Source organism: Polypterus senegalus, chromosome 6, assembly GCF_016835505.1.
Source record: "Polypterus senegalus isolate Bchr_013 chromosome 6, ASM1683550v1, whole genome shotgun sequence".
NCBI lineage: Eukaryota > Metazoa > Chordata > Cladistia > Polypteriformes > Polypteridae > Polypterus > Polypterus senegalus.
Genome location: NC_053159.1, coordinates 17402706 through 17417792, shown reverse-complemented (window position 1 = coordinate 17417792; position 15087 = coordinate 17402706). Strand labels below are relative to the sequence as shown.

Sequence of the window (15087 nt, the reverse complement as noted above, 5' to 3'; positions counted from 1 at the left end):
TGGTGGTTCACCATGTTTCATGCCAGATAACAAGAAATTGCCTGGCCTCAAGCAGCTACACCTCCAAGCGCTGTTTATTTTCTTACACGGGCTTCAGGAGGAGGACTCTTCTCCTCCGTGTGTCTTACAGTATGGCCACTTAATCCCCATCACCTGTTGCCCTTGTCGTATTTGTTATCTTTAATTGCTCTGTGAGATCTGTCCCAACTCACCCCCAAGTCCGACAGATGTACTGAAATGAGTTCCTCTTGGCTGTGTAAAATGGAAATCTACACAGAGCTTTCTAATACCTAGAGAAGTGTGTAAGGGACAGTGCCGTTTATTCCTCCATTTTTTTTAACTTTTTTTTTTTGTATTTTGTTTGCTCAGCTGAGTGTCATGTGACACAGCATGGTGTTTGAAAAGAGAGGGTGTCAGGTGTCTGTGCACTTAAAAGTTAACCGGTTTCCAGGCCGAGGAAATTATTGAATGCTTCTGGCCATCAACCATTAGATGTACACGTTCTGCTGGCTAATGGCCTTTGATAACATTTGTGCAGACGGCCCCAACCCTACCCCTTTCAAAACTGAAGAGCAGAGCGAAGGTTTTAATGAGGATAGCTTGAGGGGAAAATGTGTGGCTCTCTGAAAGGTTGATTCAAATGTCACCTATGTGGGAAGCCTGGAAAACCTGCAATGGCTGTTAATGTATGTGAGCAGTGTTGGCAGCCACCAGGAAATCACTCATGCCAGTGGAGACCTTTCAGCACCAGGTGGTCTGGTGGAAAAATAAAACTTAACATGATTGCTCATGAAGTGTTACAAATGGCATGGTGGGAGCAGAGTGCCGCGATAATGCAGAGACTTCAGACTGCTTTGTGTCCCGTGTGTCCTTCCCATTCTGAGATGGCTGAAGAAGTAGACATGAACAGGAAGACACTTACCTGCTTTTTCTGTAGCACCATTAAGGGTGTTCTCACCAATGGCAATGATGGCTGGTGGTCTCTCTAAAAGGGGGTCCTACATTATGACATTAGTCAATTATTGCATCATGTTATTTAGATTTAAATTCTGCCCTCTTTTCTTTTTTGTAGAAAGTGGTCTGTGACCCTATCATACCAACTTGGGAGTCTTTTCCAGAGACTTCACCAGTTTCCTCTCAGTGGCCGACAGAGTAAGGCTGAAGTGACTTCAGCTGCAGGTGGAAGCTCCTGTCACACCCTACATGACTGTGTTTCATCTTATTCAGGAAAAGATCCGAGTCGCCCCACGAGAGAAAAACTTTCTGAGACTAAGGTTGTAAAGCTTATGAAACCGTTTTTGGGCAAAGGCAGAACTATAACAACAGTTGTGTGGAGCTTCCACCTGCAGTACACACACAGCTAAAAACACACACTCAAAAACCAGACAAAAAAACTTTAAATGGGAGTTGTTTTGCTTGTATTTAGCAAAAGGTGTAAGCAAATTTTACTTGAAAAGGTCTCTTAAAGTAAGCTAAAAAAATTGTAAATACTCATTCAAGTCAATAATTCTTACAATAAGAAAAACTAATGTCATGATTTAAATAATTTTTTACTTGGCTTAGATTAAATTTTTTGCAGTGCATGTACTTTGTGAGCATGCCCGTGTCGATCAAACAGAGGAAGGTCTACTTGTGACTTTATGGTGTAGGAAGATAAGTAAATAAATCAAGGTAAATAACATTCAATCTGACTTTTATATAAGTAACATATAAATGTTCTCATATGAAGACCATCACCAAACATAATCACAAACTGGACTTTGCACGATACGTTGGCAAGCTCTGTAAGCCGTGCTTTTTCTTTGAAGGACAGGTGTGTGGCACACTGACTGGCAGGATAACGCCAGACCTCTTGCTGCATCCAAGCGGTGCCATCTTTCGCCTTTACGCCTGGTGCAGCTGCGTTGTTCTTATATGTGAGTGGACGTTTCTTGCGGGGAGGGCTTCTGTCCTCTTTCTCCGATGTAGAACCCTCATCCTCATCTGAGTTCACCTCTGCTATAGCACGTCTTTATGTGAAAACAGCAGTTGGTGGGGGGCGTGAACATGGCTGGGAGAATAAAACTGAATAAAATAAAAAAATCGCTAACCTTTACAAGCACCATACGTTTACACCGGCTGTTACGGACTCAAATCAAATGTATCTTCCATCCATCCATTTTCTAGCCCGCTGAATCCGAACACAGGGTCACGGGGGGTCTGCTGGAGCCAATCCCAGCCAACACAGGGCGCAAGGCAGGAACCAATCCTGGGCAGGGTGCCAACCCAATGCAGGACCAAATGTATCTTTTTATTGTATAATAGTAACAATAAGAGCAGCTCACTACTGAAAATGTTTATTTTGTGATGCAGCAAGGCTCGAACCCTTGACCTGTTGATTATGAGTCGGCAGCTCTTACCGCTGTACTACCAAAGCAGTCGTAACAATGATGTACACTAACCCGATTTCTTTTTATTCAGTTATAGTCTTGAATAAAAGAGCACTTGTTCTGTTATACTTGTACCTTTTGTGAAAGTGCTTATTTGATATTTGGACTTCAGTCTTCACACATTATACACTTCATGTCAAAATTTTGTTGTTAGTACTAAAACATGATAAAAGTTTGTCTTTTAGGTATGTGTTCAACATTTCTGTCCTGCTACACTAACATAGATCTTTGTAGATACGGAACATACATGAAATGCATGTGTTCCAAATAACGATATATTATTTACACTATACAGCTCTTGGTACCTCACTAACAGATAAACAAGGATTGAGCTGGAAGAACGATTTTTGCCGTTTCTACGGCGGTGGGAGGATGGGATAGCAGGCTGCTTGCGCTTATTGACACGTTTACAAAACAAAAGATGCTGACGGAGTGGTGTGAACAGATTTAGGGTGGGCCGGGTTTACGGGTTGTTTCGTAGGCTTTGGTAATTCTAGTGTTAATGGAGGGTGCTGCCACGGGAATGTATTGGGGGGGGTGGGGGAATCACGTTGGACGACTTGCAAGAACTTATTGCTGATTCTAAATGAACTTGCCATGAAGTTGAACACGTTCTAGAACGCTTTTTGTAACAGCAATATAAATACAGTGGAACCTCGGTTTGCAAGCATAATTCGTTCCGAAAACGTGCTCGCAGTCCAAATATCAAAGTGAATTTCCCCATAAGAAATAATGGAAACTCAGATGATTCGTTCCAAAACCCAAAACTATTCATATAAAAATGATTAATACAAAATATAAAGTAAAACTACATTAAACAAATTAACCTGCACTTTACCTTTAAAAGGAATCATAGCTGGTGTGAGTGAGTTTCTAAACTCTTGTGGGATTCCACCCAACGGGACGACAAGCGGAAGAGCGTCCCAAAGCAATCACAGTCTCCCAGTGCTGTAGCAGTTCGCCGTATAAGCGTATCCAAAAATATTGCAGACATGCTATAAGCGCCTGCCGTCGATGGGTGATACAAGGAACATTATAAAGATCCCGCTACAATAAATAACCACGCTGTTGCTGTTTCAAGCTGAATAAAGCTGGTGTTAAAGTACTGAGACTCAGCTTCGTGTTTTGGGGCGCAAGATGGGCACTCGCACTTCACAGCACACACGCCACAATGCTGTAGTAAACAGTATACACTCGTACGGATGTTGACTATATGAGTGAGGCACACAGACTCAGACGGAGAATAGGAGATGATTGCCAGTCAAGAGGAGAGAAAGAGAGAGAAATAAGGGGAGAGAGAAGAACCATCAGCTCAGTTGTGATCACATGACGCTCAGCAGACAAAGTGTATTCATACTACTCGTATTGCAAGACATCGCTCGTTTATCAAGTCAAAATTTATTAAAAAATTGAGCTCGTCTCACAAAACACTCGTAAACCAAGTTACTAGTAAACCGAGGTTTCACTTTACATCAATGCATATTTGACAAATTTTAGAGGAGGCGGAGCTTTCCTTGTAGTCTTCGAGCAGTCGCCTCTGCATTACAGTACAGCAGCGTTTCTCAGCCTTTACGTATTTGTGACCCGAGTTTTCATAACAGTTTTAATCGCGCCCCCCTAACGTTTCTTTGAAAGGAGCCCACTAAGACCAATTTGTTCTTTTTTAATTAATGATATATCATAGATGCATATTTTATTATACCTACTTAACTTTTATCGACATTTATCTAACTCTGTATTTATTTTTCTAGTATCAGAATGTAGTTTAAGTTCATTTGTTTTGGTTTCAATAGATGTAATTTTAGTATTTTTGATTCTTGTTTTCTTTTTTCACATCTTTGCGCCCCCCTTTTTGTTACTTTGCACCCCCCTAGGGGGGCCCGCCCCACAGATTGAGAACCACTGCAGTACAGGAGGGCCCAGGACAGGAGGGACATGCAGAAGGTTGTGAGGTCTACACAGAAGATCCTAGGAACGGAGCTCCCTTCTAGAGACATTATGGACCTCAGTCTCTGCAGCAGAAAAGCCTAAATATATCAAATCACCCCCAGCCACAAGCTCTCCATCTAAGACACTTGTAGGATGTTAGGCAGCATCAGGAACCTGCACTTTTCAGCATTACTTTTTACGCTCTTTTGTTTGGTGGTTGCAGCATCTTGTTTTGCACTTTACTCTTCACATTCCTCCTTGATGCCCAATTGTCTGCTCTCTGTATCACATACTGTCTGAAATGACCATTGCTAGATAATTAAAAAGGCCAAATACACTAGCTGTATCTGGCCAATAAAGAATCTTGAATCTAGAAGAGCAAGGTTATCTGTTTGGACCATGGTCTGACCTCACATAGTAGTGCTTGCTGGCCTGCTTCAATGTCCATTTGAACTCCCAATCCCCAGGCCTGTCTCCTTCCCAATGACTTTACTGAATTTTCCTCTTGTGCTTTGTTTGCTGCTTTTAGAGTTTTGAAGCCCACCCTGACGAGACTGTGAGTGTCACGCACATGATACGAGCCGGAGGAGGCGTGTGGATGGCGTTCTCTGAAGGATCATCAATCCATTTGTTTCACACAGAATCCTTGCAGCATCTCCAGGAGATAAATATATCCACGCGTACCACTCTACTCGATCCAGGCAAGTGGCAAAATGGGTCAAATAGCAGGTGTTTCATGGGCTTCTGTGTTCTCTCTCTTTCCCTCTTTTGTCCAGTGAGCAGCAAATGAATTGCAATGGTGCCTTGAGATAAAGTGGAACGGGAGAGCGGCAGGCAGCGTGGGATGATGGTGCATAACCCTTCTCCCATGCAGACTACCAATCTCTCAGGCCTGTCCATTTTAAATCGATCAAAGGAGATAATGTCAGGGGTCACGTGACACAGGTCTGTAGCTGTCACTGCCTTCTGAGCCTGATTGGCTTGCTGTATCCCGTGGGCTTTGGTTTTCTATTTCTTCATATTTAATAGTAGTGGGGATGCTTGGCTGTTACTCATGTTGGCAATGAATTTATTATTTGAATATCGTTCAAAAGTCAAACTGCCATTATTAACGAATAACGGGTTATAGTTGCTTTGAACTTTTTTAGAGTACCTTAGGATACACAACGTTTTTTGTTTCGCCATTAGGCAATTTTTTTCTGATCCTCGTCTGGAACAGGCGATGTATAGCCGGCCACGTGAAAAGCACGGTTCTCTGAGGTAAACTCCAGTAACTTTAAGTGATTGTCCTTACGCTTTATTTATGGACATCGTACTAGGGTGTTGTACCGTGTTAGCCATTATGGGTGTAGTGAGAATTCAAGCAAAGTGACACCTTTTATTGGCCAGCTAAAAAGATTACAATATGCAAGCTTTCGAGGCAATTTGGGCCCTTCTTCACGCAAGATGTAATCAAAACCTGCATTGGATTCTTTTTAATTGACCAATACAAGGTGTCACTTTTCTTGACTTCAAACTTTATGGAAAACACAAATGCAAGACGTATTGGAAATTGAAATTGAAGTTATTTGATTTGGAAAGGGAGTTCATTGGAAATATGTGGAATGAAAATGTCCTGTCTCTCTCCAATTCCAGCTAGAATAGTAGCCTCAATTACGTGTGGATGACGTGGCAATGTTGGCACATTTCTCACAACCTTGATAATTAATTTTTTTCTGAATTAAATTAGAATTTGCTGTTTTAGGGTTTTTCTGAATTTGTCGAATCATGTTCACACATTTAATTTTATTTTATTGATCACCGAAACTCTTCCTCTGACTTGGTGATTGCATTGTGACGAGTGTCAGGACAGACAAACTTTTCTCACTTATTTATTAGATTTACGCATTTTGTTAAGTCAGACCAACTTTTCTTGAGATAACTTGACTAGATTGCACTGTATACAGTTTTTCCATTCCAATATCTTCGACTGAAAAGCACTGGCGAATCGGCAAACTCGTCTATCATAAAACAGAGAGTGAATCTGTGCGACTTCAACTAGGAATGAATTTACTGTTTTAATATTATGTTGTATATTTTCATTTTTACTTGTGTCACAGCCACTCAGATCCCCAATTCAACTCTAGGGATAGGGGGCGCCATTCCATGTTTGTGCGCCATTCTCGTGTAGCTTTGGCGTTCTGCATGGCGTCGTTGTCTTGCAGGTGAACAGATATTCTCCCAAGATGCTGGTTTCTTTAGAACTGCATCCATGTTTTTCTTTTGAATTTCTCTGTTAGGGTTCTCAAGGGGGAGTAGGTCCTCTGTGAGGTCTGGTCCTCTAATAATCGTGGACGTCTGGCTGTGTTGCTCCTTATATGCGGCAGGCAGTGTGTCATTGGCCAGTGAGATTTTCTTCCTCTATTTTAAAAGTAAATGACTGTGTCACTCCCTTAACAGTCCCTGTCATTTTTACCATATCGGAGGTAGTAAGGCACTCCACAGGCTTGTGCATGGGACACCATAAACTTTGATCGTGAGGAATTTCATGTCGCTCAGTTTAAATAAAATTAGAGCTCATAACACTCTCATGTGTTCTGGAAGTCCTTTAGAAAAGGAAAATCAGTATAGTGCCACCTTGTGGCCGCTAATGCAGTGGTAACCCATAGCACACTCCCAGCCATTCAATAACAGTTGTACAAATGACAGGAGTAGCGAAGCAACTTTGAAACATGTATTTGGAACCATCTGCTTATAAAATGAGGGTGGCATGAAAGTGGGTGCAGCTCTTGGGGTGCTGGCACCTTGTTATCATACTTCTTATGGCTCTTTGCTGTTTGTGTGAATGAGTACTATAGAACAACACTGGCACAGAGTGACCATGTGCTCAAGTATGCTATCAATTATGTGCGAGTCAAAGGCCTGTGTTTGCGTTAATGCAAGGGGCAGTCGGTCTCCGCATTGAACTGCCCACACTATTCTCTGATTCAGGTTATAACAAATGGTTTCTCCATGCCATTGCATAAAAATGGCATCTTAAGGCCTTCCATGTTGCTCTTCTATGGCTTGGCAGGCTGGCCTCTTCGCTCCCAGCCTATTCAAAATTAAATTTGTGCATGTAATTGAAAGCTTAATGTTGCTTTGGTGGCAGGGCAGTGGGTGGGTAGTTGCAGGCCAGTTGGCGTGAGGCCCAGCCGTGACAAGAGAGGATGAGAAACGGCAAGGCCAGCGATCTTCTCCCCCTGCTCTCGCCCCATCTGTTAGGCGGCTTGTGAATGGAGCTCCAGCTTTTGATTAAGCAGAGCTGAATGGGTTTCCATAGCAACTGAATGCCCCGGAGTGTCCCATCAAGGGCACCAAGTAGAAGACCACGCCCACATCACTCGGCCATTAGTGGATCCATTCATCAGCGAGTTCAGCTTCCCCTCGCTTTACTCCATGGCAGCTCAACTTGTTACCCTAAGGATAGGTGGGCACTGTACCCAAAATTCCTTAATTAGTTCTTCACTTCGCTTGAGTGTCCAAATATTAATCAATGAGCACATGTGCTAAACTGGAAAAGCCTACATGAGGTTTGGATCACAATGAAAATTGTTAATGTATAAAGAGTCAGTGGGAGTTAAGAGCTGGGACACAGGTAGGGGATTGGCTTAATTTGGAGAAACTGGCATAGAGAATTGGAGGCTCAGTAAGCCAAATACAAACAGGTCAGGTTGCTGAATAAACAGGACGTGAGTGGGTATGACTGTGGTGGGATAGTGGGGTACGAGAATGGGAAGGGGCTGAGTACTGGGCATAAATGGACACAGAAACCTTTCTTTTAGAGACATGTGGAAGGTGAGCATTCCCAATTGGTTTAGGAAGGTGTGCCTGATAAAGTCCATCTAAATTGGACTACCGGACCCTTGTTGAGATGAAGTTTTGCCTGGGTTGGTATTTGTCTTTTTTTCTGGTACTTCTGGTGGCATGTCACAAAAGGCAACTAAAGAAGGTTGGACATCCAGCCTTAAAAATCTCTGCCCCAGTACTACCTTGTATTGTCTTCATTGTGTAGGTTAGGCCACCATACTGACTCTCCACATTCAGGTGCATTGATACGACAGTCAGTTGAAACCCCCAGACAGGTGATCTCCATTGAACTAATCATGTAACTTCTAAAAGCTGTTGGCTACACCATTGATGATTTAGGGGTGCCATAATAAAGGGGTGAACACTAACACCATCATTTATTTTGTGTTTAAGTTTTGTAAGTGATTTAGACCACTTTGCAGAGATCTGTTTTCACTTTGGCATCAAGAAGTCTTTTTCTGTTGATCAATATTAAAAAAGCCAATAACAATAAAATATAAATATGTATAAAAGTAAAATTTCCAAGAGGCACCCCAAATGTGCTGAACAAATTCTAGATGGTTTGATGCTCTGGACAGTGAACAAAAAGGAAGACCATCCCGTGGCCTGATGTGTGAGGAAAATTCTGTCAGTGGTGAATCCATGTAAAGCTGCAGGACCAGACGCCATACTTAGGTAAACACTCACGGACCACACAAACTAGCTAGAGGAGGTCCTGAAATAATATCTTCAACACCTTTCAGCATCAGTATTCCTTCATGCTTCCAATCCAGCACAATTATACCAGTGCCAAAGAAACTGATCATCTCATGCCTCAATGACTCCTGACCTGTAGTGCTTACACACCATCATTAGCAGGTGGTTCAAGAGGCTGGTTATGGAGCACATGAAACATAACTCTCTGCTTCACACAACCCACTGCAGTCTGTGTGCCGCTCCAAGCAGTCCACCAAAGATGCCCATCACCTGTCCACATCTCACCTGGACTTGCATCAGAATGGCATTTATTGACTTCAGTTCAGCATTCAGTACCATCATTCCTCGAGACCTGATAGGAACACTGAGACTTCTGGGCTTCAGTTCTTCTCGTCTCTCAATGTTGGTTAAACTTCAGGAGGACCTACTCTGCTCACACTCCTCTTTACATCAAGAGTAACTGGATTTTGGACTTCCTAGTAGAAAGACCAAAGACAATCTGCATTGACATAACATCTCCCACTCCATAACAATGAACACTGGAGACCCCCCACTGATGCATGCTCAGTCCAATTCTGTTCACCTTGCTAATTCATGACTATGTACAGCTCCAACTGCATTATCAAGTTTGAAGGTGATGGGTCTGTTTAGCAATGATGATGATGAGACAAAGTAGAGAATGGAAGTGGAGCAGCTGGTAGATCAGTGTAAGTGCCACAGCTTGTCTGTTTAATGTTGAGAAAACTAAAGAGATGATCGTGGATTTCAGGAAAACCCACTCTTCCCCCACTCCAAGTTTACATTATGAGTAACTGGATTTTGGACTTCCTAGTAGAAAGACCAAAGACAGTCTGCATTGACAATAACATCTCTACCACCATAACAATGAGCACTGGAGACCCCTACTGATGCATACTCAGCCCACATTTGTTCACCTTGCTAATTCATGACTATGCTGTGATGTGCCGCTCCAACAACAAGTTTGACTGTGGTAGGTCTGTTCAGCAATGAAGATGACAAAATACAGAACAAAAGTGGAGCAGCTGATAGATCTCTCGATCTTGATGAAACTTAGAGATGATGGTGGATTTCAGGAAGATCCACAACCCCCACCCACGCATGCCCTCACTCCACTGTACCTCAAGAGTTTTGTTGCAAAGACAGTGTAAAGCACCACATTCCTTAGTGTGTACCAGATGGAGAACCTCATCTATCAGCACCTCCTATTTGACCATGAAAGCATGGCAGCGACTCCATTTTATGCGCAAGCTGAAGAGGACAAGTCTTCCATGCCTTGATCTCGCCACTTTCTATGGGGCACCCAGTGTAAGCATCCTGACCAGCTGCATCACTGTCTGGTATGTGAACTGCAATGTGTCTGCTGGCAAGTTCATACAGTGGATCGTGTACACTGTTGGAGACCATCGGTGGGTCTTCTCTCATTTGCATCCTGGACATGTTCAAATAGTACTGCATCCATAAGGCCTTCATTGTGGGGGACCCCTCCCATTTCCTCCCACAGTTTCATTACCGTGCTCCCATCCAGCAGAAGACTGAACAACAGTTTCTTCCTACCGGCAGTCAGGCTCCAGAGCACAATGTTAACTCCCCAGTCCCTGTGTTTTGCCCCCTGATCATACCTAATTACTGTTCTGCATTCCTTGTCATTTATACGTCTCCCATCATCACTGACTGCTGCTTCTCAGTATGATGACGATTTATGCAGGTGTTAGTCCTTGTTTTACATTCTCTTATGTAAAATTTCCCAACCCCTGTACTGTTCACATTTTCCTGTTTATTGTCTAAATGTTGCACTGCAGCCCTGCAAAGTGTAATTTCAGACCACTGTGTAATGTGTATGTGTGGAGAATAAAGCCCAATGGACACTGTATACCTGTAAGTGAGCACAAGCAGCTTTCTACTGCCCCCTGCTGTGCATTTTTTTTTTTGTTCCAGCTTTATCTAAAGAACAGGTGTCAAACTCCGGTCCTGGAGGGCTGCAGTGGCTGCAGGTTTTCATTCTAACCATCTTCTTAATCAGTAGCCAGTTTTGGCTGCCAATTAACTTATTTTGGTTTAGTTTTAATTAACTTGACTCAGGCCCCATAGTTGTTTCTTTTTCCTTAATTAGCAGCCAAACAATAATGAGACACAAAACAAGCCAAAACAATGCCTAGCTCACCTGTGCCCATCACACAATATCTGGAAATAAAGAAGGGTGGAGGTCTCAGTAAGATTGATCTCTCAGCTCATCAGAACATTTTGACGGTGTTCTTAGAAGAAACAGAAAATCAACAGTTTAGTACAGATGGCAGTGGAGTCTTCAACCAGATTGTTTAATGGAATCTTGGAAAGTGAGAGGATGCCTGAGAAGTGGAGAAGAAGTGTACTGGTGCCGATATTTAAGAATAAGGGAGATGTGCAGAGCTGTAGTAACTACATGGGGATACAATTGATAAGCCACAGCATGAAGTTATGGGAAAGAGTAGTGGAAGCTCAGTTAAGAAGTGAGGTGATGATTAGTGAGCAGCAGTGTGGTTTCATGCCAGGAAAGATCACCACAGAGGCGATGTTTGCTCTGAGGGTGTTGATGGAGAAGTTTAGAGAAGGCCAGAAGAAGTTGCATTGCGTCTTTGTGGACCTGGAGAGAGAATATGGCAGGGTGCCTCGAGAGGAGCTGTGGTATTGTATGAGGAAGTCGGGAGTGGCAGAGAAGTACGTAAGAGTAGCACAGGATATGTATGAGGGAAGTGTGACTGTGGTGAGGTCTGCAGTAGGAGTGGCGGATTCATTCAATGTGGAGGTGGGATTACATCAGGGATCGGCTCTGAGCCCTTTATTTGCAATGGTGATGGACAAGTTGACAGACAAAACTAGACAGGAGTCCCCGTGGACTTTGATGTTTGCTGATGACATTGTGGTCTGTAGCTAGAGTAGGGAGCAGGTTGAGGAGACTCTGGAAAGGTGGAGATATGCTCTAGAGAGGAGAGGAATGAAGTTCAGTAGGACCATCAAGACAGAATACATGTGTGCAAATGAGAGGGACGTCAGTGGAATGGTGAGGATACAAGGAGTAGAGTTGGTGAAGGTGGATGAGTTTACATACTTGGGATCAACAGTACAGAGTAATGGGGATTGTGGAAGAGAGGTGAAAAAGAGAGTGCAGGCAGGGTGGAATGGGTGGAGAAGAGTGTCAAGAGGGGTCTACAGGACGGTAGTGAGACCAGCTATGTTCTATGGGTTGGAGACGGTGGCACTGACCAGAAAGTAGGAGACAGAGCTGGAGGTAGCAGAGTTAAAGATACTAAGATTTGTATTGAGTGTGACGAGGATGGACAGGATTAGGAATGAGGACATTAGAGGGTCAGCTCAGGTTGGACGAATGGGAGTCAGAGAGGTGAGATTGTGTTGGTTTGGAAATGTGCAGAGGAGAGATAAGGGGTATATTGAGAAAAGGATGTTAAAGATAGAGGAAAAGAGGAAGACCTAAGAGAAGGTTTATGGATGTGGTGAGAGAGGAAATGCAGGTGGTAGGTGTCACAGAGCAAGATGACGAGGACAGGAAGAGATGGAAAAAGATGATCCTCTGTGGCAACCCCTAACGGGAGCAGCCGAAAGAAGAAGAAGAATTAATAGCAAGAATCAGCTTCTCATTAAGAAACTGGCTGCACTTTGACGTTCCAGTTTGTCTGGTCATCTTTTGGCTCGTTTCACATCTCATTTCTGTTTGGCTGTCATTTAATGAATAAACCTATCAATTCGGAGGACTGAATCCTTAAGAACAGGGCTATGAAAATGAAGGCTAAAAGGAGTTAATTTGCAGTGAAAACTCCTGGTCACTGATTAGGAAAAGGGTTGGAATAAAAACCAGCAGCCACTGTGGCCCCTCCAGACCTGGGGTTTGACACCCCTGATCTAAAGTAAGCTGAGCTCTCCTGGAACATGGGCAATGTAGTAGGGGGAAAAGGGGTAGTGATTACCCAGGGCCTCCTGGCTGGGGGCTCCTTGAAGCATGGAATGAAAAGTTTGTTTTTGAGAGGAAGGGGCCAACGAGTCCTTCTCATCTATAGGGCCCAGAGTTCTGTGCTACACCCCTGCCTGGAGGTGGGGTTTTCCAACTTTTGACTGGACATGAGCTGCTGTCCTTTCTCTGTCCCTTAATTTTTATACAATGCCTTGGTGACGGCTCTTTTCTTAGTGCCTTTTGGAAAGGAGAGGTCCAGATTCAGGTTACCTTGTTTATGCCACAGGATTTCTCCTCTGGTGCCCGTTGTCCATGTACTAACAGCCTGTTGTTCTTTTTCCCCTATTACAGGTCCACAGAGTGTGAGGGTGACCAGCTTGTTGATTTGCCAGGGGCTGCTCTGGGTGGGCACGGCACAGGGCATCATTGTCACTCTTCCTGTGCCTAAGCTGGAAGGCATCCCTAAAGTCACAGGTAAGGCTTATCAAGCTTTTTTTTTTGTCAGTTCTGCTGCCCCTCCGTTTAGATTTTGCCTTCATCGTTGTTTCCTCGTCTTCACTTTCAGGAAAAGGCATGACGTCTATGAATGCCCACTGCGGCCCAGTGGAGTTCCTAGTTGCTGCCTCTAGCTTCTTAGCCCCTGAGTTACTGAGGAGAGGCTCAGATGAAGAACGCGGCGGAGAGTCGGCTAGCGGAGGGGAAGACAGAACAGACTCCTCCTCCCAAGAGTCATTGCATCCAGGTGCTGAACCCCCTAAAAGGGACATAAGAGGGAAGGGGGTCCTGCTACAGTATCGACTGCACTCCACTTCTCACCTGCCTGGGAAGCCCTTAACCAGTAGACCCGAAGATTCTTCAGATTCAACTCTGGAGTCGTTGGAGCACAGCGTCGAGGACGGCTCCATTTACGAGCTGAGCGAGGATCCTGAGGTGTGGGTTCGGGGGCGGCCCTCATCTGAAGAAGGCCTCCGGAAAGACAGAGTGACTTCCCTGGCAATCATTTCAGGGGGCAAGGGCTATCGAAGCCTAAGCCACAATATTGCAGGAGCAGGAGGTGCTAGTGAGTCTTCGGAGAGCACACTGCTGGTGTGGCAGCTGCCGCTCAATGTGTAGGCCGGCATGCGAGCTCGAAGAGGGCCAGACTTAATCATGCTGCTCGGACTGGCAGGCCTGCGGGCAGCAGTGGAGAATTATGGGACGCTGGAATGAGCCAAGGTCATTATTTACTGGCTGTTAATATTTTTTTTTTGTGAAAATCACCTAGTGATGACTTTGGGGCGCCCAGAAATCATTTTTGAATAAATCTGCTCTTCTAGAAGCTCTTCTGCCTTTGTGAGCGTGGATTTTTAAAAAATGGTCAATTGCCCACCCTTAGAGTATTGTCTTTATGTTTGCTTCTTTTGGGTATGACAGTGTTTTATTTTTAGATGAATCTGAAGTACGAGAAACACGTGCCCTCTCATGCCCATCATTCTTCTCTGCCTTCTTTCTTGTTGGCATAAAAATATAAAACAGAAAATAATCAATCTCATCAGTATTTAGCAAGTCAGTATTCAGGAGATGGCAGCCATGACAGCTTTGATTCTGTGCTCAGGTGTTTCTTTCTCTCTGCCATTCTTCCTTGTTAAACTGCTCAAGTTCTGTCAGGCATCATGTAGGTCGTCAGTGAACGGCCTTCTTCAAGTCCAGCCACAAATTCTCAATTGGATTGAGATCTGGACTCTTTGACTTGGCCACTCCTGAACATTCACATTGGTGTTTTGAAGCCATCCCTGTGTAGCTTTGGCTTTATCTTTGGAGTCGTGTTCTTGATGGGCAGTAAACCTTCAAGCACGGTGTAGGTTTCTTGCAGGTTTTTCTTCAGGATTTCCCCATATTTTTCTGGATTCAGTCTCCCAGTTGCGGAGAAGCATCATCACGGCATGATGCTGCCACCACTATGCTTCTCGGTGCCGATGGTGTGTTTTTGAACATGGTGTTTAGTGTGATAGTTGATAAGCTCAATTTTGCTCTGCTTGTCCTGGTGGAGTTCTCTATCACTCTCCTTTCCCCTTTTGTATTATTAATGTGTAGCCTTTGTCAGAATGCCTTAAATCTCCCAAATTTGCCACTGTTCTACCATATAACTTCTCCACACCTTTCTCAACCTCAAGCAATTAGGTGTAGTAAAAGACAAGCAGGAGTTAAGTTATCATTTAAATAATGTATTATCAATAATATTCATAAAATAAAAACAATAAG

General features: G+C 43.8%; 1 protein-coding gene across 1 annotated transcript in view; it reads left to right on the top strand.

Annotated features, from left to right (window-relative positions):
- The window catches only part of arhgef10lb (Rho guanine nucleotide exchange factor (GEF) 10-like b), a 281719-nt gene extending 267551 nt beyond the window's left edge, over nucleotides 1-14168 (top strand). The window contains exons 26-28 of the mRNA XM_039755432.1: nucleotides 4888-5059; nucleotides 13198-13320; nucleotides 13412-14168. Coding sequence (XP_039611366.1) covers nucleotides 4888-5059; nucleotides 13198-13320; nucleotides 13412-13959 — 843 coding nt within the window. The 3' untranslated portion in view covers nucleotides 13960-14168. The remainder of the gene's footprint in view (nucleotides 1-4887; nucleotides 5060-13197; nucleotides 13321-13411) is intronic.
- Nucleotides 14169-15087: the final 919 nt, after the last annotated feature.